The sequence below is a fragment of the Brassica oleracea genome, chromosome C4 (genome assembly GCF_000695525.1).
Source record: "Brassica oleracea var. oleracea cultivar TO1000 chromosome C4, BOL, whole genome shotgun sequence".
Classification (NCBI taxonomy): domain Eukaryota; kingdom Viridiplantae; phylum Streptophyta; class Magnoliopsida; order Brassicales; family Brassicaceae; genus Brassica; species Brassica oleracea.
The window spans coordinates 4,340,234-4,364,625 of NC_027751.1; the positions used below are offsets into that span (position 1 = coordinate 4,340,234).

A 24,392-nucleotide genomic window follows, 5' to 3' on the forward strand; every position below is an offset into this window, starting at 1 on the left:
ATTCACAACTACGCTTCGTTTCCTCTCTTGTTACCGTCACCGTGAATTAGCCGATCAGGGTTTCAAGAAAAAGAGTTTCTCCGACATGAGAGCCAAGGTTTGTTGTTCATCTTGTCCTATACAGCTGTCTACCATTCTGTTCACGTATATGTATCATTCTGAGCCTAAGTCACTGTTATTAAAAATCGTGTGTTTGCAGTGGAAGAAGAAGCGTATGAGGAGGCTGAAGAGGAAGAGACGAAAGATGAGACAGCGATCTAAGTAGACTCAGAGAGAGAGAGAGTGACTCCTCTTGAAAGACTTTGCTTTTCCATCTGCTTCCTTTGTTTCCCTCATTTCAGTTTCGCTAGAGATCTTTAAAAGTACTTTTGGTTTGGTCTCATTTCAGTTTTTTAAGTGTTCGTAGCTTTGTTTTTGTCGGATTGTAGGATCCTCAATTAATGGCAATGCTATATGTTTTAATTCACCACTGTATTTACTCCTATTCTTGCACACGCCAATCTTAGTAATGATTTAGGTTTTGAAAGTATCATGCTTATAGATCCTGTGTAATAACTCAGATTTAGGTTGAACGATCTTGGAATATACAAATCTTGTTTGTTTAATCAAGAATGATCCAACACGTAATGCTTTTGAATATGATAGTATTGTGATAATATAGCTGTGGTTAGTCTCATTTTATCCTCAGTCTTCCTCCAAACTGATTATCTCAGCTTGTATGGTTTTCAAATTTAAACTTTTGTGAGAAGCCTAACAATCTGAGATTGCAATTGGTTGATCATTGCAACTAAAAGAAGCTTTGATAATGACAGTCGTATCATCAAAGCCCTAGACTTGGTTCTATCACTCTTGCTAAGAGAACTACTTGTCTAATATGAGTCTATAACTGTAAGTCTGTAACAATCACCACATATGCAAACCCGAGTTAGGTTCAAAACCGGTTTTCTCAAAATCAGACCGACTTCGGAGGACAAATAGAAAAATGAGAGCAAACGTCTACTTTATCAGGAAGATAACATCTGATTGTGTTGGTCTATGTCAGAGCTTTAACCAGAAAACAAAAAAAGTATAAGTGAGAAAAGAAGAGTATAACCTAGTTCGTCTTGCGAGTCTAAAAGCAAGTGCAATAAGCAGTTTCCTTTAGGGTTATAACACTGTCATTTCACAGCACAGGTAAAAACAGGTCGAATAGCAGTTTTGAAGTCCTCGCTAAACTGTTGTTCAGAGAACCTCCTCGCTCGTTTCCTAGCATATTCAGCCATCTTTAGCCTCTCTGTTTCACTCATCTTCACAACCTCAACGATCGCTTCAGCGTATTCCTCCACCGTCTCAGCAAGAAACCCTGTTCTTTGTCCCTCTTCTTCCAACACAATGTCCATCTTAGGTCCAGCCGAATTGTGAGCTGCATCACAAGTTTAAAAAAAAACAAAGAAGCCATTACAATAACTTAGATGAGAGAAACTGAAACTTCAACAATAACACAAAGCCTTAAAGTCTGACCTATTGGAATCGCACCAGCAGCCATGTACTCAACAACACTGATCCCAAAGTGTTCATCTATCATCCCATGCATACCTGCAACTGCATTTCCTAGCAGTGCCACTAGTTCTCTGCAATCATGGAAGCGCTCTGAGTGTATTACAAGAATAGAGAATTCCATAAGGAGGTTTGAGCAATAACCTGTACATAGCGTTCTTATAGAACTCCACATCCCCATCTACTTTGAGCTCACCTGCTCTGTCTTTCAACTTCTGCAGCCGTTCTTCATCTGATTCGTTTCTACAACTCCCCACAAACTGGAGCTTAGGTCGAGGGACGCCAGGACCTAACTTCTCTAAAGCTAGTGAAAAGGCCTCAAGCTGAAGCATATGAGCCTGGTACAAGACTGTAACTGAGTAAGCTGGATAAGACAACTAATGTGATCCATCAAATACCTTCTCAGGACGAAACTGAGCAACTGATATGAAAACTGGAGGATCTGATGATCTTTCAAGAGGAAGTGTCTGCACATTAAGCCAAAGATGTTAAAATAACAAGAAGATAGAGATTCAAGCTCTCTGATGGGTTATCACCTCGAGTCCTGAAGTATCACAAGGAGGGTAAACCCGTCTGATACGTTCAGGTATCCTCCAAAGCACTTCGATATGAGACTTAGTCCACGAAGAGTTCACCATAGCTAGATGAGTACACGAGCCAACCATCCCATACAACCAGCTAAACGCTCTGTAGTAAACTACTTTGCAAGTAGATAACCAATTGCTACAAACAAAACAACAAATTTCATTACCAAAACCAACATAACTTAAACGTCAAGCAAGGAGAAAGCAAGCAAAACCTCTTGGCGATTGATGCGTCGTTGTTATACATAGAGTTTCTTTGACGGACACGAGAGATCATATCCAAACTAATAGTTGGGTAATGAGTGTAGCAAACGACTTTGCAACCGAAGAGACGAGCAAGAGGGTAAGTGAAAGCGTATCCACTCGTGTCGATGAAGTACAAAGGAGTGAACTTTCTTAAAGCCTCCCACGCTAAGTAAACAGAGCCGAGACTTTGGCCTATCATTGTGAAATGTGGGTATGTTCTCTCTTTGATCCATCTCCTTTTGTTCAGATGAATCACCTGAAAAAAAAAGATCGAAACTTTCATCAAAACTGAATCCGAAGGAGCTACTAGGCCTGGGCACAACCGAACCGAAAAAAACCGAAACCAAACCGAATTTCATGAATAACCGAGTGGAGCTATCTTTAGAATCCAAATTATCCGATATTTTTATTCAAACATCTGAATTACCGGATATTTAAACTGAAAAACCCGAATTATCTGAATATTTTACTTGTATTATCCTAAATGATCCGGAATAACCAGAATCCAATTGGATCCTGATTTCTTTCATGGATATTAGCCGGTTCCTAACTTTGCTATCCAAACCTTCCTAACTTTGCTATCCAAACCGAACCGCACTGAACCGAAAAAATAGAAACCGAACCGAATTTCATAAATAACCGAGTGGTAGCTCTTTGGAGTTTGGAATCCAAATTATCCGATATTTTTATTCGAACATCCAGATTACCCGATATTTAAACCGAAAAATCCGAATTATCTGAATATTTTACTTATATTATCCTAAATGATCCAGAGTAACCGGAATCCAATTGGATCCTGATATTTTTTATGGATATTAGCCGGTTCCTAATTTTGTTATCCGAACCTAATCAGAAACCAAAATAACCGAACCAAATTGAATATTCTAAACAGCCTAACCGTTCCTAATCGAAATAGCTGAAACAAATTGAATGCCTAGCCTAAGCTATCTCTAGAGAGAGAAAGGACCTCGGGAGGAGAGAGGAGACTGACGCCGAATCGATCAACGGCGCGGCGAGATAAGCTGTCGGAGGAAGAGTCGTGGTCTCCGGTGAAGACGATGCAGTCGAGATCGGGAGTTTCCTCTTGGATGGCTTTGACTGCGCACCAGAGGACTCTCTCGCCGCCGCCGCCGTCGTTCGTGTAGGGATGGAAGAATCCCACCGCGCGTTTCCGGCTCTTTCTCGCGTTGATGATGGAGAGAGATAGGGTCAGCGATAATGCGGAGAGGAGAGTGAGGAAGGCGTAGAGGATGAAGCAGATCGCCATGGAAGCGTGTATCACTGAGGAGGAACGAAATGGTGAAGAAAGCGTTTTTTGTTCTTTGATATATTTTGAATATTACAGAAAGCACCCGAGACTTTGACTAAATCATAGTTATCCCCCCTTAACTTTCATAATTGATTGTCACTATCTTTTTTTTTTCTCTTTCAAATCGTAATAACTAAGAAATTGATTTGGAAATTCAAAAACTTAAACACTAATTTTCTATTTGGAATTATGAGAATTATTATAATTTTTGTAATCGAATCATTTTTTTTATAGAAAATCCTAATCATTTCTTACAATTTTATTAACACTAGTACATAAACATCCACACCAACGAAATCGTATTTTCAAAATCATGATCTACTTTTTTATAAAAAAAAAATCTTTTAATGAATCATGGCACAAATTGTGGTTTGTGTAGTTTTCGTTTTAAAGTTTAAAGAAAAATCTTCTAAGAAAATGAAATTTTAGGGTTAAAATTCAAGTTCAAAATTTTAATTCAATAAATAATATGTCGTATATTATCATAACATCCAAGACTACTTTGGTAAAAAGAAAAAAAGAAGATCCAAGACTAAACCCTGTGATCCGGCTTGAATAGGTGGAGCACTATGGAGACATTGTTCTTGTCAGCGAGCACTGGAACCATCTCTGGCAACTCTTCAAGAGTTTGACCTTTCCGATAACTATAAAACCAAACGACCATCTTCTCTAATGTCTTTGTTTTTTTTAACATAAGTTCCATGAACGAAGCCACGTGCCTCGACTCTACATCCCAATGTTTCAGGTTCTCAAAGACCCTCGCCTCCAAGCTCCAACGCTGATCCTTCTTCACTCCTTGCAAATCCAAGTACGTGTCAATTTTATTCTTCTGTACAAGAGAAAAGGTTTTCGATAAATGTATACCGATAGTCAATATTTCAGGTTCTACAAACCCAAAGTGAAAGGACATGCATATGGTTCTAGAAATATATATTTAAACTCACTAAAAGTTAGAATGGTCAAGGAAAGTAATAAAATAAAATAGGGTTATGGAAAAATACCGTTATGGTGCCAAACTTCATTCTGTGTATTGTTGTTAGCTTCTTCAGTTCAGGTGAACTTTGTAGCACCCTGACTATACCAGGAATTACATATTGAGAGATCATTGTCTCAAGTGTCAAATCTTTGACCTTGAATCTTGGAATGGGAACACGGCGGAGCTCGGCAAGTGTTAAAACCTAACAAGAAGCATAGATAGATAGTAAATACTAAAACACAAAACCTCTAAAAAAAAGCAAAAAGAGCTAAATAGCTAAAGCATTGCAAGACGAGAACAATTATTGATCAATGACAGTTACTTGGTAAATGACAATTACTTGGCAAAAAAGACAAAGAACAATTATTGATCAATGATGAGTCGCCTTTTACAAACATCTATAGCTGAGTTCTCAAAGAGTGCACATAACCCATTGCATATAACGTAGACTTAATGGAAATCAAAGCCTAGTGAAAACTAATATATTGGAAAACATACCGTAAGAAAGTTCTCTCCGAAAGTAAGGTTATCTACATGCTGCAACTTCTCTAGCATCCTTAGCACCATGGTTTGAAGAAAATCAGCCTCCAGATCTTCAAGTGCACAAAAGCAAATCTCCATTCTAGCTTCTTTTAAAGATGAGACATCAACTAAAGTACATGGTAACTTTGAGTTGGTCAAGCTGAGATAATGGATATGCGGTGCAATAATCTGTGTAGGGCCCGGAACCCAAATGTTACGCTTGATTACCAATGTTCTCACACTAGTAGAAATCTTGCTCATAACCACGAAATAGCTACGAACTCGTCGCATTTTTGAAAATGCTACGAAAATACTATGAAAATAAAACGTAGCAAAACAAAAACCACGAAAATGCAATTCGTATGTAAATCGTAGCAAAAAAAGTCACGAAAATGCCACGAGATAAAACGTAGCAAACTATAGCCACGATTTTGCTACGAAACTTTCGTGGCAAAGTGCTACGAAATTAAACGTACCTACAATCGTAGCTAATTTGTAAAAAAAATATTTTTGCTACGGTTTGGACACTAAATTTTTCGTGCCTGTGTAGAAAAGCCACAATTTTATCACGAAATAGCCACTGGAATTTGAAATACTAAACCCTAAATATACTTTTAAACTCTTATTCTAACTTTAAATCTCAAACTTAAATTCAAAAATTAATCTTTTCAGATTTTATTCTTAAATCTTTAATCTAACCTCAAAACTATATTCCAAACCATACACTTTAAACCTAAACATAATACCCTAAATCATAAATCCAAACACCAAAACTAATATTTTCAAACTTTAAACTCGAATGTTAAACATAAATTACAAACTCTATACCCCAAATCATTAACATAATCTTTAAAGAATTTAATTATTTAAACTAAATAAATAATGCTCAATATATAATTATTAGTTATGTATATAAATATTTAAAATGTTTACACGTAAACTTTATCTCTTTGTTTGGTAAGCATGTAAACTTTATCTAAAATTAAAACAAAACAGTATCTTTAATTCTAAGGCTTAAACTATCAAACCTAAACAAACCCTCTATAACCTCTAAACTCAAACCCTAAAACCTTTAATTCTAAATAAAAACTAAACACTATAGTATAACTAAACTTGCTCTTAAATCCTAAACTATAAATATAAACTTTAATAAAATTGACACTTAACTTTATATTTTCATACTATAAACTCAAATTTTAAAGTAGTCTTTTATTTTGAACTAAATCACCAAATTATATATCATAAACATGCCACCTAACTTTATATTTTTGTTTTGAACTAAATCAACATATCTTAAATCATAAACATAATTTTTTTATCTATAATTAAAAAATATATAAAATTATATAATACATTCTCTTTTGTCTTCGATATATATATCTTATTATATAAAGTTTGGTTCTTCACAGTTGCTAATTAACATGACCTTGACACGTGACAATTATATATTTTAAGATTGTGACATGTGTTTATTAAAAAGTAACTATAAATATTATTAACAGTAATTTTCCTTTTTAAAATCCTAATCAAAATATAATTTCAAACTTATTATATAAAGTTTTATTCTTCAAAGTTGCTAATTAACATGATCGCGACATGTGACAATTATATATTTTAAGATTGTGACATGTGTTTATTAAAAAGTAACTATAAATATTATTTAATAGTAATTTTTCTTTTTAAAATCCTAATCAAAAGATAATTGCAAAAACTTATTTGATAATAATTTTATTCTAAAATTGTGACATGTGTTTAATATATAATGATTAAAAATATATAATAAGATAATAAAAACGAATTTTGAAAAACTATTTTTAAAAATTATTTAATAGTAAAAATGTTTTTTAAAAATATTTAGTAGTAATGTTTTAGAAATTTTCCTTTTCAAAATCCTAAAAAAAAAATAGATTTGAAAACAATTTATTTAATATAATTTTCTTTTTCTAAAATTTTAATGGAAATATAATTTTCTTTTTCTAAAATTTTAATGGAAATATAACATGATTGTGATATATGTCAGCTATATATTTAAAATTATGATATGTGTTAAACTATCTCAAAATGAAAATGTATATACTTAAATAATAAAATGATTTTTCTTAAAAATTAATTATAAATATTATTTAATGTGCTTATTAATATTATTATCTTATTATATAAAGTTCGTTTCTTCAGTGTTGCTATATTTAAAAATATGATATGTGTTAAACTATCTCATAGTCAAAAATATATATACTAAAATAATAAAAACATTTTTTCTTAAAAATTAATTATAAATATTTTTTAATAGTCTTATTATTATTATTTTTTTATTAAAATGTTTAACAAGAAAAATTGTAAAAATATTAGTGATATTGAAAAAAAAACGAATTTAGTAACAATCATGAGAATTGTAAGAGTACTTTTATTATTTTCTTTGAAAAAAACTAAATTTTAAATAAATAATATTATTATTTTTAAATACTAATTAAAAAAAAATTGTAAAAATACTCTTATTATTTTCTTATAAGCAACGAATTTTTTTTTTTAATTGATAATTGTATGTTAAAAAATTATGACCAAAAATAGCTACAAATATTTCACATCTATATTTAGGTTTAAACTTCCACATATTATTTTTACAAAACACAATAGTATTTACATGAAAAGTATTACCTGAGTATTTTCTTTTAATTTTTTGATACAACTCAACTTTTTATTATCCATATGACATCTTATGATGCTAACATAACTTTTAAGTTTGATGTTGTTATCGTACATGAGTATGTGTGAATATGATGAATATGTGTTTGTATGTATAAGAAAAAAAAATATAAATAACTAAACAGAATTGTTTCTATTAAAAATAAAATAGTTGTATAAAAATCTAAAAGAAAAACTAATTATAAAATAATTAATTTCCTTTTTAAAATCCAAATGTAGTAAAAATGTAAAAATAATCTTATTTTTCTTATAATTAACTAACTTTAATTTTTAATAATTTTGTGTTAAAAAAATATAAACCAAAATTAACTTCAAATATTTCACCTGATATGATTGTGATCTGTGTCAATTAAAAAAATTATATTGTGAATGTATCAATAAAAACTGTCATTATATGAAAATAGCATTTTCTTTTCTTAAAATCCTAAATAAAAGAGATTTTTAAAAACAAATTATTTTCTAATCTTAACCAATTAATATTTTTCTCTTATTTTTATATTCTGACCAAAGAGAATTGTAAAATTTTATTTAATAGTAAATTTTCACTTAGAAAATTAATGATAAACATGATAGTAACAATGATTTAATTAAGGAGAAAAATTGTAAAATATTAGTGATGTTGAAAAAAATGAATTTTAAAAATGGCAACTTTTAAAAATAGTTAATATAAACTGGAAATAATTATTTGATAGAAATTTATTTTTCTAAATCCTAGACAAAATATAATTGTAAAAGATTATGTAATATTAATTTCCTTTTCTAAAATCCTAAAAAACTATAAGAGAATATTTGATAGTTTTTTTCTTTTTTATTAAAATATCCTAAAATAAAAGAAATTTGTATCATATTTTTAAGTCTTAATCAAAAGAGAATTGTAAAAATTTATTTGGTAATATTTTTAAAAGAGTATTTGATGATGAACATGATATTAAAAATTATTTAATTAACAAAATATATAAAATTAGTATTAATACGAATTTTAAAACTATATATTAATAACTAAAAATAATTATTTGATACCAATTTATTTTTTTCTGAAATTCTAAAGAGTAAGTGTAAAATTAGTATGGATAAAATTGTAAAAATAGTAATTTTAAAATTATTTATTAATAACTAAAAATAATTATTTGATAGTATTTTATTTTTTTCTAAAATTCTAAAGAGAAGATAATTGTAATAAATTATATGACAGTAATTTTTTTTTTCTAAACTCTTAAACAAAATTTTAAAAGAGTATTTAATATTATTTATTATTATTTTTAATTGTAAATAGAAAAGAGATTTATAAAATAGAATGTTTTCCCTATTAAAAAAATCATAACAAAATAAAATTTTAAAGACTTATTTAATAAAACATTAAATTAGTACATAAGAACATGTATAATGTTGTTATTGGCTCAATTAGTGTATTTTACTTTCATTTCTTTTTACTTTTCATTCAATTTCTTATTTCGGATTGTGTTTAGTTTAAATTTTAAGGTATAGTATTTTTTCTAATCCTAAGTACAAAGTTTATAATAATTCATCTATGCACCATGATTATAAAATACAAATATTAACTTGAACTTATGTGTAAAAACGAGTTTTAATTATAAAATAAAGCTCAAACAACATATGCAAAAAAAAAATCATAAAACTATAATAAAATGATTTATTATTTTATAGTTTTTATTAAATTAAAACATCAAACAAGGCTCATATCTTGTTAAAACTAAAATGCTGTAAAAAAGAAGGTAGAATAAAGTAAACATAATTAATAATTACTCCTAAATTTCTATTGGTTAAGATAAGAGGGTGAGGATCGCAATTTTTGCCCATTGATTAAATCTAATCAATGGTTCAGATTCATTTATCTGTGTATCTTTCTCTCTCTCCAAAGTCTCTTCTCTCGATATCTTTTTCTAATCTTCGGCTCCAAATGGTGACCAAGAGAATGAGTGAGAATAGCTAATTCCTTAGCATTCCTTATAATTTTCACCATTTACAAGGAATATTTGTTACCTATGATTCCTTAAATCTTACCTATGATTCCTTAACATTTCTTAAGATTTAAGGAATAAAAGACTACAATTTTTCTTTGACAAATTAGGAGAGGAATGAATTTTCCTTCTATTTTATTCCCTTTTATTCTTTTTTTCCTATTCCTTCTATTCCTTTTGTGGTTACCAGTTAGATTCTTCTCTCCAGAACTCTTCAACAACACAACTCTGTCTTAATCTCTCACAACCACTCACAGCCTTCTTCTTCTCCATCTACAACAACGAAGTTTAACAACGACCGTCACGTTGTTCACCACCACCCACCGTCGCTTTGTTCACCACCACCACCGTCACGCTCTTCACCACCATCACAAGTAGCGTCTCTTTCTCTCTCTCTCTCTCTCTCCTTCTCTCTTCTATGCGTTGAATCTGAGTTTATTTATTTTGGTAAAGGAAGGTGGAGGAGGCAGAGAAGATTAATGGAGGAGGAGGTAGCAGAGGCGGTGACTCGTGAGCTGAGCCGGCTTGAAGATTGAAGATAAGAAGAAGCGTGACGGCGGAGGAGGCGTGAAGCATCGCTTCATCCATAACACCACCGGTGGCTCCAGAAACAAATCGAGTCGCCGCTTCAGGCGTAGTATCCGGAGGTGTCGGTGGTGAAGCTAGTGGCGGTACCGGTGGTTGAGCCGGCGTATATATTTGTGTATATATATATGATATATATTTATAATTTATTTTCTATATATTTTGTAATTTCATTAATAAAAATTATTTTTTTCTAATTTAGTAATTTATTTTTTATGAATTTTTTTTTTAATTTTTTTTTTTTAAAACATGTTTTAGCCCGATTTGTTTCGTAGCTAGAACAGATACGCAAATTTTCGTAGCAAAATATAACAATATTGGCCACGAAAATGTCGCAGCAAATCGTGGCAATTTGCTTCGTTATTTTTTGACACGGTCAATTTTTGCTACGTCGTATACGTACGATTTAATTTTCGTAGCATTTCGTGGCTTCCTCTCTATATACCCACGAAATTTGGGTTATAGCCGGGAAAAAAAATGTGGCTGTGGGGGTTTTTTTTACTAGTGTCAGACGCAAATATTTGCTGAGATCAAGAACCAACAGTTTATCGCAGAAGTCAAGGGTTAAGCTTTCAAGAACCGGACAGCCAGATAGAATCTTATCCATGCGTTCTTCAGAGAGCTTGCAAGACTTTAAGTACAGAATCTTCAGAGATGTCCAAGACACGGGAAAACTTGGAAGTTTCAAATCAATAAACGAATACTTAACACTACTGAATTGCTTGAAAGAGTTACTGATGTAAAAGGAATCAGGAACATGATACTTACGTTCACCTTCATAACCGAACTTCAACGACATATTCTCAACGTTTCGGGACATGGCGAACTCGAGCCATCTGTCAATGTAAGGAATATCGTCTCTCATGTTGGCACTGAGCTTGAAACTCATCATCTTGCGAGCCGTGTAGCGATCTAGTATTTTGTTTATAATATCACCTTTCGGGCCATGTGGTATAATCCAGTCGAAGGAGAGGCAAGGTGTATCGGACCATACATGTCTCCATCTTTTGGACAAGATGGATGTTTTGATGGCAATTTCGGTCGGAAGAGAGGAGAGGATACTTTGGAGGATCACGTCAGGTAGAAAGCTGATTGAGTCTCCACCGTCGCTTGAATCACCTGCTTCTTTGGTCTTGTGGTCTTGGTGGCTATAGCTTCTTGCGGCGGTTGCACCGTCTCCGTTTTCGCATTCGTCCACCATCCTAAGTTGTGATTGGTGAAGAAACCTACGGCTAGGGTAACACTTAATTTAGTTTTGTAGATAAACACAAGCTCAATCTTAAAAGAAATATATCATTATTTTTTTGACTGAAAAAATATTAATAAAAAATCATTATTTTAGATTTTATTTTGACATATTCTGAATACTTTTAATTTCTTGTATGCATAAATAATAATAGTATTTATTTAAAATTAATAACCATACTCAGAAATTCAAAATGCTTTTTTTATTTTATTTCAACTTTCCATTTTTTTGGTGTAGAATTTATTTAGTTCATGAATATATTCCTAAGAGATTACTGAGGTGTTATTAGTTGATGAAGTTTAATAATTTTTATAGCGAGAAATAATCTACTGCTATTAAATATTTGATTTTCATTGTTGATTATAAATCTAGTGTTATTGATTTTTTGTATTTATGATTTTTTTTGTAACTGAAGGATTTATGATATTTTTGTAAAAATAGTTTAAAATCAAATGTTATTCAATTAAAGATTTGAAATGATCAACTAAAATCTAGTGTTATTAATTTTTGATTGATTTTCATTGTAAAAAATGTTGTTAAAGAGTTGAATGATTTTAAAATTAACTAGATCTCGATCCGCGCAACCGCGTGGGTTTTTGTTTTTATTTATTTTTATATAAATATTTTGTTTTCAATTCTAAATTGGTATATATTATAATATATGTGTCTATCAATTTTTAAAACATAATAAGTTTACGGTATATTTTTCATTGAATAGATTGTTTTAAACTTTCACATGTATTTGTATCTTCTTCTATATATATATTTTCGGATTATTATTTCACTATTAAAATCGTAACTATATATATAAAGATTAGTAAAATATTGTTTATTATCATATTCAAAGATATTGCAACATTTCACAAATTTAGAAAGTTTTTTGAAAAATTAAACTTTTCGCTTCAAAGATTTATATTATCGAGTAAATAATAAAACATTTAGTTTTTGTTTGATTTTTAAAATAAGCTATATAGTTTAAAATTTTGTTTATATTGGTTTAAGGTAGTAAAGATTAATCATTGTTAGATAATATGATTTTTGTTATTTTAAAAAAAAATCATTATAGTTTTAAAAGTTAACATCCATAAATATTTAAATATTTAACATATGGAGGTATAATATTACAACATTAAATTATATCTATTTAATTTATACTATCTATAAATCCAATGGCTCACCTATTCATTAAATCTAATTATTGATAATCCAATAAAAATTTCTGATAGACCCAAAATTTAAATGATAAGATTAGAGATTAAATGTAACATAACTTTTTAAGAATAGGTCTATTAGGTCTATTTTTTAAAAAATCGTACATGAATCAAAGTTGTGAATTCTGTTTTAATATATAATAAGATTTATGACCAAATTTTAGTAATCAGAATCCAAACTTTACCCAAAGATTTTCGGTCGAGAATCAACTCAACGTTATCAACTCACTTTTTTCTCATGTGCTTTTCTTTATTTATTTTTTTTTTTCACATACTGGTAAGATCCTTTTTCTTGTATAAAATATCGTGCACTTCCTTTTCTGTGAAGTAGCATAAAGTTCATTTGATCCCCTCGTTTGTGTCACGTACGTACTAAATAGAAGACTGGAATGATAATTCACCGAACGGATTTATTAACACATTACAAATTGTCAATAATCAAAAGGGTTAGATGGAAAGAGATCGTAAGCTAAAAGACACATAAATCTTGATATCACAGAATACGAAAATATCAACTAACTAGGATAAGACACCCGTTTTGCGCAGAGTAAATTTATATGAAAATTATTTAAAATTATTTAAAAAATATCGTATGAAAAAAAAAATTTATATTCTTGATCGAATTAATATTTTTGGCCCTTAAACATTTTTAAAAAAAAAATTTTGTTAATTACATAATTTGTTTACTCATAAGCTGATCCCTTTTTTAAAAATATTTTAGTTAAAAAAATCACTTATCGCATAAGAACCTAACGTTTAAGCCAAAAAATCTGAGGCCTACTATTTGGTTATAGTGAAACTATGCCAGCTCGGTTTTACATCATGATTTATCAGTTTAAAAGTTAATTATGGTTATGAGAAGTTTACGTTCATGTGCCAATCATATCTATTTTCAATATTTTCCTCATTTTTGTGTCGTTTTTTCATTTTGGTTATTGCTGGATATAAATATTGATTTTTGAGTTTATTCTTATTTCGTTATTTTGTTTTGGTCTAAGATTTAGAAAATGTTTAAGATTTAAAATTATTAAAGATATACATACTTAGGTTAAGATATGCACCTTGTGTAGAATAAATATTTTATATTTATTACTTATTTTATGTTTTTCTACATATTATGAAATAATAAAATAATAATTATATATTAAATAACTAAGAAATCAATTACTATTATGTAATAAATTGGCGTTCACATATAAATCAAACGACTGCTCTTGTTTATTCACAATCATTTTAGGGTAAATAAATCAAAACAATCATTTTATCTATCTTATATGATATATAATTAAATTTAAATGATATTAACATAGATATATAGTATACTTTTAATATGGATATTTATTAAATGAGGTTTCTACTCAAATAATTTTATGATTATTTGCATATTTGTATAACAAAATTTTACACTAATGATTTTTTTTAAAAGTGAAATGTTTAGTGGTTTCAATAATTTATAATCATTTAAAAAATGAAGATTTCAAGATTAAAATATTAATTTTTCAATATATGTTCAATGCAGATATCAAAATATAAATATGTATTTTCATATGATGTATAGTTTAATTTAAACGATATGATATATATATATATATGTATATATATATATATACACATATTAAAATAAATTATTTATTCATATGATTTTATAATCATTGTATCTTATTATAGAAAAAAATTTAAAATTTGATCACAAAAGTTTATGTGAGAATTTTAAGAGCTTTAGTAATTTATACTCGTTTAAAAAAATTCAAAATACAACATTTACAAAGAAATCTAATTTTTTATTATATGATTAATGTAATTGTATAATTTATTTTAATAATAAATAATTAAACAAAATGATAGAAAGTACATGGATTGTTAGCAAATTTTTATTATTTAAAATCATTAATTGCCATATATATTTTAATCATATTAGGTAATTCCGTGGGTTTTATTTAAGAAAATAATATATAATAATTTCAATTTGATAAATAAATGGTATATAATAGACATACTATATAATATAACATTCTCTACCAATTTAATTTTAGACAAAAAAAATTCTCAATTGATTCTTAAGTCGCCATGTAAGCAAAATTAACATTATAATTATGTGACAATTCAGTAGAGCACTTTTTTAATCAGTACAAACTACGGGTTATAACTTTTTAAATGTTTCTCTATTAATATATAATAAGGGATTGTGTTTGAAACTTATATTTACATGTGAACACCGAACAAAATTGTCACATAAGACTTAAATCAAGTTTAACTTAATACTAGATATTAATGAATCATGGCACAAACTGTTGTAGCTGAATTATGATTAGACTAATATCATCCAAACACCCTCTCTTACACGATAACTCGGCTAGTTTCTTGCAAGCAGAAAGTGTCTTTGGATTCTCCACGCCTACGCAGTACGGCCGAACCACATCAACCGCCTCCTGGTTCGTTACCTATAGTGTCCGAGAAAATCTGGCTCAACATTCAAACCGTAGACTACAAAAAGAATCTTGACTCATTTTGATTTATGCTTACCTTATCCCAGAGGCCGTCAGATGCTAAGATCAAGAACTCAAGTTCCGGTTTAATCCGTAATGTTCTTGTTTCCGGTTCAGCTATCACCCACTCCTTGAGATACCGGTCTCCAATTCCTCGTGAGACAGCTAATGTTCCTTGAATTCTCCACACGCCGTTGCAGCAGTCAACATAACCACCCTAAACAAACACAAAAGTAAACCGAACCAATCAAACAAAACCGGACTAATACACCATTGGAATTGTGGAATGGTAGAATCCCTTATATATTAAAAGAGAAACATTGTAATAAATGCATTCACACTATAATAGACACCTGACAATCTCACAATAATTTGATAATAAGTATGCTAACGCGTTCACACTATATTCATAAATGTGTTCACACTATGTACTTTGCGTTTTTTTAAATATAAAACTCACATGCATGGTTCTAATAAAACTCTGGATTTTTGGTTCGAATAAAAATAGATAATGAATCAAAAGCCAAACTATATATATTATTTTTATTGTTTACAGATAAAGTTGAGCAAAATATTCATAAATTTTGATTCGATTCGTTATCCTTTTTGATTTGAACCAAAAAATCTGGATATCCGTAACTCTACAAAACAAATCAAATACTAAAATACAATATCAAAAAAGAAGCAAATCACAAATACCAATATTTTTAGGAACATATATCTAATTCGATATGTTATATGGATATATATACATATATGTAAAGAATTATATATATACGTTATATATATTATACTTTATATTAGTTTTACAATATTTTGATGAATTAAATTTACTATATTAGGTACTAGAATTTAAAAAGTTAAATAATGTTTTATTTTTGTAATAAAATGTTATTATTAAATTTTTTAGTTATTTTTAAAATTTTATTTTATCTACGGATCAAATCGGATATTATTTAAAATTCTAAAACTTTTTGGATATCCGAGTCACCGAATATCTAGGTGGCTAAAGATCGAATCGACACGAATACTTCCAAATACCCAAATATTCGATCTGTGCCCACCCCGATTTACGAATACAATTTTATTTTCCTTTTATGAAAAAGTGACTAATGTCAAGGCCTTTTTATTTTAAATTAATTTTAATTTTATCTTTCATGTATTATTTTGAACAAAAATGTTATTTCATTAACAATATCTTTATATATTTGTCAACTATTTTTATATACTTTTTACATACACATACATGTGCACCTTGATGTGAGCACTTTGTAACTAAGTATTCACCACAACTGAAGAATCTAATTTTTTTGAAAGTTGAAATATTTTTTCTTAATGCTTCTTTCACTACCGACCAAATTGTAGTGAAATGATTTGTTTTAATAATTTTTTTTCTTAAACTATTATATGTTTAGAAACTATAATATGAAACTATTTGTTCGACATGATGACTATCTAAAATTCATAACATGAAAATAAACAAATAATATTAATTTTTGATTTTTACCCGAAAAAAAATCACATTTTAACCGAATAAACTAAAATGAATATTAATTTAAAATAATAGTTATATTTTAGAAGATTAAAAACAAAAAAAAACTTAAAACCGAACTAATATCGAGATTAAACAGATTTAATGTATTTTTATTAAAAATAACGAAACTAATAATCAAATCCCGCGCAAGCAGTGGCGGCCCTGAGGGGAAGCATTACAAGCATCCGCTTCCAGCCCACAAAAAATATTTGCATAAATCAGTTTTTTTTAAAAAAAATTATCTACAAAATTTATAAAAATGGCCAATTTTTTAAAAATTGCTTGTGGTCTTTTTCATTTCAGGACCGGTTCTGCGCGCAAGGCGCAGATTATTACCAAGGGATAGTATTACTTTGCAGATTTTAACCGTTAATATTTTATGTGAATTCGCATTTTCTTTCATCCATTCAGCAATTCCATAGATTCGATAATATATAAAAATTAAATTCCAACTCTTTGATTTGATAATATATAACTTTTTAATAATGGATAATGTATATATTTTCAGAATGTTATATAAAACTCACCGATGCTTCAATCCTTTTGAACTCATTTGCTTGAGAAGGAATGTGATCGGTAGTTAGAGCTTCCTCAACTCCACCGCGGCTTATAACCGCCCGGCAATCTCCGGCGTTTGAAACCGCAAGTTCGCCTTCCGATATCAAAGCGGTTACACAACACGCGCCGCCCCTCGAGCCTTCTTTCAAGAAGTCCTCGTCTGTTTTGATGTAACCTTCTCGTATCGCTCTCTCAACCGAGTAACCTTCTTCTCCAGATCTCGCTGCTTCTATCGCCGCCTCAATGTTGTTGCCGAGATTCTTCGCCGCGAACTCCGCCGCTTTGGATCCGCCGTGACCGTCGAAAACGCCGAAGAAAGCCTTCTTGCGAACTCTCTCGCCAGGATCAACCGCCGCCGCATATCTATCTTCCATTGGTCCGCGTCTTCCTCTCTTGCAGTAAACGGAGTAAACTCCATCTTCTTCCGCTTCAGCAACGTCATCCGCTTTTCCCGGCGTCTTCACCGTCGTACTGCACCACGATGAAACCGTGGGAGGCAGCTTTAGGTCAAGCATCGGTGGTCGCTTTCTTTTTAAAGCTGTGTTAGATTCAGAACTCGAAGTCGGCTCTTTAGGCTTCCTTGGAGGACACGCTATCATAATCTTCTTCGGTGGTGTCCAACGAGGAGAAGACGGCGGCGTTTTGACCGACGTCGGAGAAAAAACAAGTGGAGATGGGAAGTAAACCGGAGACTCCGGAGCCATGATCACTGACCTTGACATGGTATAATCTTCGGTGAGTTTCTTCTTCTCTCGATTTGTTTGCTTGGTCGGATTCTTAGAGACTTGCATATAAAAAAAGAAGTAAAAATAGCGTTGCGTTTTAATTAATGTACTGCTTGTTGTATACGTCAGAGAAGGCAAGGACCTTGTGAATTAGCGAAATAGTTGGCGGTTAGATTTTGTAAATATATGACCAAGTTTTGGTCAACGGTCAACGACGATTATTTCTCTTTCTGCTAATTAACACCTACGTGACCAAGTCTCTCTCTCTATTTCTTGTAGTTTAGTCAAAGTCACGTCGGTGCCAAAATTGCACATCTCTATCATATTTTTCATCTGTTTTTCTTGGGTAAGATGCTTTATTATATGTTGCCATAACGAGATTTTATATAGTTTAATCTCTAGTTGGACCCGGTTATCACGTGAAAATCTTTAAGCTTTGAATGTTGATCTACCGTCCACTAAATAATTGTCACTAATTTTGATTATTCATCTAAATTATGTAGTTAATTATCTTGATTACGAGTGTTCCGAGATGTACGATTCTTAAGCGTCTGATCAATTGATTATATTTTTGGTTATGTTAACTGTAATTGAATTAATTAAAGAAAGTTATTCACGCCATTTATTTTAGTAATCGAACTGAACGCACAGACATACATGCTTCGGCTGTAAATGTTCGTACCCGATGGTCAGTGCCGGTCCGGAGGTTCGTGGCGCCTAAAGCGCATTAAAAAAACTTGCCCCTTAACAATAATTTTTCAAAAACTTATCGTTTTAAAACCAAAGAAAATTTTCATCAAGAACCCTAATATATTGATGATATATTAATCTCATATTTTATTAACTAAAAAGGATAAAATAATGATTATAAATAGTTCATATGCATTCAAAATGTTACTTGAAAATACTAATGGTTTCAGAGTACACCAATCGTAGATTTCTTATTTTGTTGCGAGCACAATTTTCTACAAACACATTAGTAAGTAGAATTACTCAGAAAAAAAAGAATAATGCATTAATGAAAAAAGAGAAAAGAAGGAAAGGAAATATGGTAGTCTCTCATATGGCAACGTTTTGAAAAAAAAAAATAGATTTGTTCTATTTTGTATGACTATCATTTAATACAATATAAATAAGTAAACTAAGATTTATCAATAAAGGAATCTGAATCAATTAGATTATTTTCGTTGTTATCAATAAAGGGGAAAAAATGAAAACACGAGTTTTGAACCTGTACACGTGAACTAAAAATAGGAGAACTTAAGCCACTGCACTAACAGAGTATCCTAACATTGGCATCCCTAAAAGATTTATATTCTCTGGTGCCTACAGCCCAAGCTTTACGGGTTTTAGCCCAGGGCCGGCTCTGCCGATGGTATACATTTTTTTAAAAGCTCTTGAATGTATGATTCTGAGTCTGAGAAACTTAATGTATTTACTAAATGTTTGTCTTAACAAAATGGAATTTAGTTGACAAAAAACAAAATTTAGTTTACACGCTAGAAAAAGTACTATATTTCTAAACGAAAAAATTATGATAAAAATCTTGTTTTTGGCTACAAATGATAAAAAATATAATAAATATACACATAAATACGAAAGACTTTTTTGTCAAAAATGGGAGAAGTACGAAGAATTAGGAAACTAGTCAAATCTGGTCTTCGTAAATTTTAATTAACAACGTGTGCATTTTAATAAGAATTTGTATTCATTGCCAATTAGCTTAAAAATCATGAAATTTCAAGTCAATATTAGTGTATGAATAATAACTAAATGTTGATGTGAATAAGTAAATGGCTCCCAACCAACTTTTGATTGAATGTATTCGTGAATACAAGTGATGATGAATAGACTCGAATAAGAAAAATAGACTTGGAACATTTTCATTTCTAAAAAAGCTATCCATTTATTGAAGTTTAATATATATTTTTAACTGAAGCTTAGTTTTTGGGCTTAAGTCTTAAGAACATTCACAATTTTTAGACATTCTCAAGAATATCAATCTATATATAATACTAATATTTATTTAACTATTTAATTTTAAATGAAATAAAAGCTAACTCAATTATAGAATAACATGTAAAATAAGTATCTTAAATGAGATATCTTCTCACTTTTTGTAATACTTTTATCTACTCTATTAAAATAAAGTCATTATTTTATCTACCATAAAAGGTCTATATGTCAGATCATTAACTAAAAATAACAAAATATCCTAAATTTATGCATATATGATATTTTCTTAACAAAAAACAATATAATTCCAAACAATATCATTTCCGGTAAAGTCTAATCCATTTCTATTATGAAATTATTTTTGATTCTTTACCATATTTTAGTTTATGTCAGATTTTATGTAATTTAGGGTAATTCTTTTGGAAATTAAATAGTCTAGCCCAGTTCTTTTAAAAATTATCATATTAAGTTCTTATAGATAACACAATAATTAATAATTTATTGGCTGTATCATTTCTACGTTTGACTTTTATAGTAAAAACTAAAACACAAAACTAAAATATAATACACTAAATTAAAAATATTTTCAAAATATTATATCAGCTAATTAAGTTTAATCACACAAAAATATTTCAAGAATACAAAATTTTAAACAAAAAAAATATATATACAATTTTCAAAATAATGATTACATAAATAAAAATTGTTATACAAAAATATATTTTTATAATTTATTTTATATTTTAATTATTATATTAAAAACAAAAATATATCCGTACGGACATGCAGGTTCAACTCAAATTTGTTTTATTGTTGAGAAACTTTCTAGGAGACTTTCATTGAAATGCTCTAAGATATAGTTCGCAATATTCATTTTTACGAAGGATTTTAATCACTCCGTGTGGTTTAAAACGCAGAACGAAATAAGAATGATTTTTTTTGTATCCCTAGAAAAATGTATTGTATTAATTTTCTTTAGGAAAGAGGAACACCATCTCGATTTGAGTTGAGACATCATACCATACGTAAATGTGTATGTATTAATGTATTGTGTGTATATAATTGGGGAGCAGTTGACTTTACCTCGTCATATACGAATATAAATAACTTCTCCTAACTAGATGATAATCCGCGCCATACGCGGAATGAGAAGATTTAAAGAGATTTTTGAATCAATAGGTATTAGAAAGTTAACAGTCTTAGAAAGAAATATTACATGTATATAATAAGGGGGATTCAACGAAAGTAAAAGTGTGTATGTCTATATAAATTAAGCTTGGATTTAAAGAAAAAACTTGTGTATTTGTTTTGTTTAATTGAAGTATATTTCGTGGAAACGAATCCATGAGAGTAAGCAAAAAACTTATATAAAATAAATTATGAAGTAACGATAAAAACGAAACAAAAGCAATAAAATTATTGTTTTCATAAACTAAATTATAAATATAAAATAAAACGAAACATAAGCAAAATAATACTAAAATATGAAAGAAACAAAATATAATATAGGATACTACTTTACGGATGAGGAGATGTAATCATACGGCCTTGTATTTATATATGCAAGACGCGGGCCGATGGCAATTATAGCTATTTTCCATAATTATTTCCGTAAAATCAATTAAAATTATGTCCAAGGCAAAATATTCACATCCCCTTTATATTCAAAATACTGAATTTTGAAAACTTGCCTTGATCGTTGCTATGCGAATTTATTGGAATAGTATAGGAAACAAACTGAGATTCTAGTCAACTAAATTAAATTCAAAATTAGTCAGTAAAGATCAAAAATATGATTAAATGATTCGGTTTCGACTATGAATTTTCATTACCAAATTCGGCCAATATTAATGAGTACATATATAACCGGAATTAGTGTTATATTTAGCTTCATATTTCCTAATTTGAAATATTCATACGGCAATCATGCATTGTCACTCAAGTATTGTGTGGTTGACAATGCCTTTATGATCTTTGAAAATTATATTATGGCAATCAATACCATAATTGCCATATTTCCTGATTTATTGCATTGATAGATGGTTATCGACATTGCCAAGGATCTCGAGTATACATTGAATTATCATTGATTATTTTCATATGTGATATAATATATAGTGTGATATATTCGATACATGAAAATGAAATTCCTTAGTATTTTTTATGTAATATAATATATGGTAACCGGTTTTAAAATGATATAAAACACATTAACATAAAATCGAAAAGTAACACAACAAAAGCAACACTCGGTTTTGATATCATCTTCATTAAGATCACATGTAAAGATACATTAAACCGATTTCAAATTATAAATTATAATCTTCATTAAGAAAAATACATTAAACCGATTTCAAGTTATAATCTCATTTGATATAGTGTGATCTCGAATATACATTTAAACAACATTCGAGTATAGTAGTCATATGTAATATAATATATGTCAACCGGTTTTAAAATAATATAAAACACATTACCAAATAACCGGTTACTTCCTTCGTCTACATTGAGATTGTACGTTACCAAGATATACTATTAAAACATTATGCTAAGCTATAATTAATAAATAATGGCAAAGAATGTAATAAATCTAGTAAAAAAGGGTTTTAAATTAGAGAGTGTGAGAATGAATATGGTGATGCCACATAGGAAATGGCATTTTGGTTAATAATACATGAGCATAAGGTTAGTCTTAAAAAATGTTTTTCTTTTAATATAAAAGGGATTCAGTCTAGGACGGCCTTTTTTGACTTGGCAAACCAATTTAACAATAAGAGTTTACTTTTTGGTTAGCCAATACAACTTAAAATATACTAGAACATACAAGAAAACATGTTCACCTTTGAAATTGAGTAATAATGACATAGATAACTGTTTGAAACAAATTAAATTCACGTTCATAAAACAATCAGTTAATCAAATATATATGCCACATGTAAACCAGAGGTTGACGATTGGATAGTTGGTACGACATGTACACACATAATTCAATAGAGAATGCCAAAAAAATTCAATGTGATGGTCAAAACTGAGGGGCACAGTTATCCTTCAATGTAGTCCAAATTTATGCTGAATCGGAAAGTGAGGTTTCATGTGAAGACCTCGGAGAGAAGCTGAGAAGGATCAAAGAGAAAATATACCACTGGTTATTCAATCGTTTAACCGTTACAATTGGTTACATATACATTGTTTTTTCATTTGACCCAAAAAAAAACTTTGTTTCCTCACATTTTCTCTGAATATATATAAACATTCATAGCCATAAAACTTGTACCAGAAATTCTAATTTATTTCTGTGATTGCTTATTTTTAAGAACAAACTTGTGGAATAACGAAACAATATCATTATAACAAAACTGAATTTGAGTGTGCTTTTCTAAAGACATACGAGTCATTTGGTCGTCTTTACAAGGTTTTTCTTTAAAATCTGTTATGTTGTGTTGTCATATTGTATACAAACTGTCAATTCGAGATTCAAATGTAAATTATTTTGTTACTATAGATAACTTTTACAAAAATCATATTTATAACCTAGTGGTTAACTTATTTTGTGAGTTATAATATAACATACTTAACTTCTTTAATGGTTTTGGCTTTTGAGTTTATTTCTAGTTGTTCTACATATTACCTAGTAGAAAGCGTCCAAGGTTTTGCGTTTCTCATGTACTATTAATTTTTCTTCCATTGTTCATTTTTTTTTTGTAACACCAACTTTCATTAATAAGAATAAACTAGGCTCATTGTTCTTAGGAGGCAAGACACTAGATACATTCCATAGAGCTTGCTTTGCCAAAGCATTAGCATCTCCATTTTTTCCCCATTGAATCCAAGAGAAGGAAATAAAATCAAAAGCTAAAGATAAGCAAGATATATCAGCGACAATTCCATAGAGCTCTGTAGCTGGCGGGCCCGAGTTGAGCGCCTTGACAAGATTGAGAGAGTCTGTTTCGCAGTGGACCTGGCGAATTTCTTTCTCAATGCAGTAATGCAGTGCTTCTCGGAGCGCCAGACCCTCCACTACCAAAGGTGAGTTAACGTGGTGACAGTGTGCCAAGGTTGAGGTTTTCCCAGTTCCCTCACCTATACACCAGCCGAGTCCCGCTAGTTGTAGATCTTCTCTCCAAGCTGCGTCCGTTTGTAGTAATGTCGAGTTCAGAGGTCTGGATGGTTCTTCAATACGCTGCGGAGCCGTAGTTGACCCTGAGGAGATAGGTTGTGCCTCAATCCATTCTCGAG

At 29.9% G+C, this 24,392-nt stretch overlaps 3 protein-coding genes and 1 long non-coding RNA gene across 4 annotated transcripts; 1 reads left to right on the forward strand and 3 right to left on the reverse strand.

Annotated features, from left to right (window-relative positions):
• The first annotated feature begins 7 nt into the window (after positions 1–7).
• Positions 8–467, forward strand: LOC106340563. Its single transcript, XR_001269443.1, has 2 exons — positions 8–97; positions 200–467. It is a non-coding gene; the product is annotated as an uncharacterized LOC106340563 (long non-coding RNA).
• A 514-nt stretch (positions 468–981) lies between these two features.
• On the reverse strand, positions 982–3,669 carry LOC106337364 (GDP-Man:Man(3)GlcNAc(2)-PP-Dol alpha-1,2-mannosyltransferase). Its single transcript, XM_013776461.1, has 7 exons — positions 3,334–3,669; positions 2,336–2,622; positions 2,073–2,259; positions 1,935–2,003; positions 1,681–1,874; positions 1,501–1,610; positions 982–1,402 (listed from the first exon to the last, which is right to left on the reverse strand). Exons 1-7 carry the CDS (start codon positions 3,631–3,633, stop codon positions 1,158–1,160), a joined length of 1,392 nt encoding a protein of 463 aa, XP_013631915.1. The 5' UTR covers positions 3,634–3,669; the 3' UTR covers positions 982–1,157.
• Positions 3,670–4,207: 538 nt separating this feature from the next.
• On the reverse strand, positions 4,208–11,641 carry LOC106337891 (putative F-box/LRR-repeat protein At3g18150). Its single transcript, XM_013776992.1, has 4 exons — positions 10,943–11,641; positions 5,150–5,425; positions 4,677–4,853; positions 4,208–4,504 (listed from the first exon to the last, which is right to left on the reverse strand). Exons 1-4 carry the CDS (start codon positions 11,639–11,641, stop codon positions 4,208–4,210), a joined length of 1,449 nt encoding a protein of 482 aa, XP_013632446.1.
• Positions 11,642–15,141: 3,500 nt separating this feature from the next.
• LOC106340602 (probable protein phosphatase 2C 30) lies at positions 15,142–18,512 on the reverse strand. Its single transcript, XM_013779453.1, has 3 exons — positions 17,445–18,512; positions 15,421–15,600; positions 15,142–15,338 (listed from the first exon to the last, which is right to left on the reverse strand). The coding sequence occupies exons 1-3, from the start codon at positions 18,264–18,266 to the stop codon at positions 15,174–15,176; spliced, it is 1,167 nt and encodes a 388-aa protein (XP_013634907.1). The 5' UTR covers positions 18,267–18,512; the 3' UTR covers positions 15,142–15,173.
• Between the last annotated feature and the right edge of the window lie 5,880 nt (positions 18,513–24,392).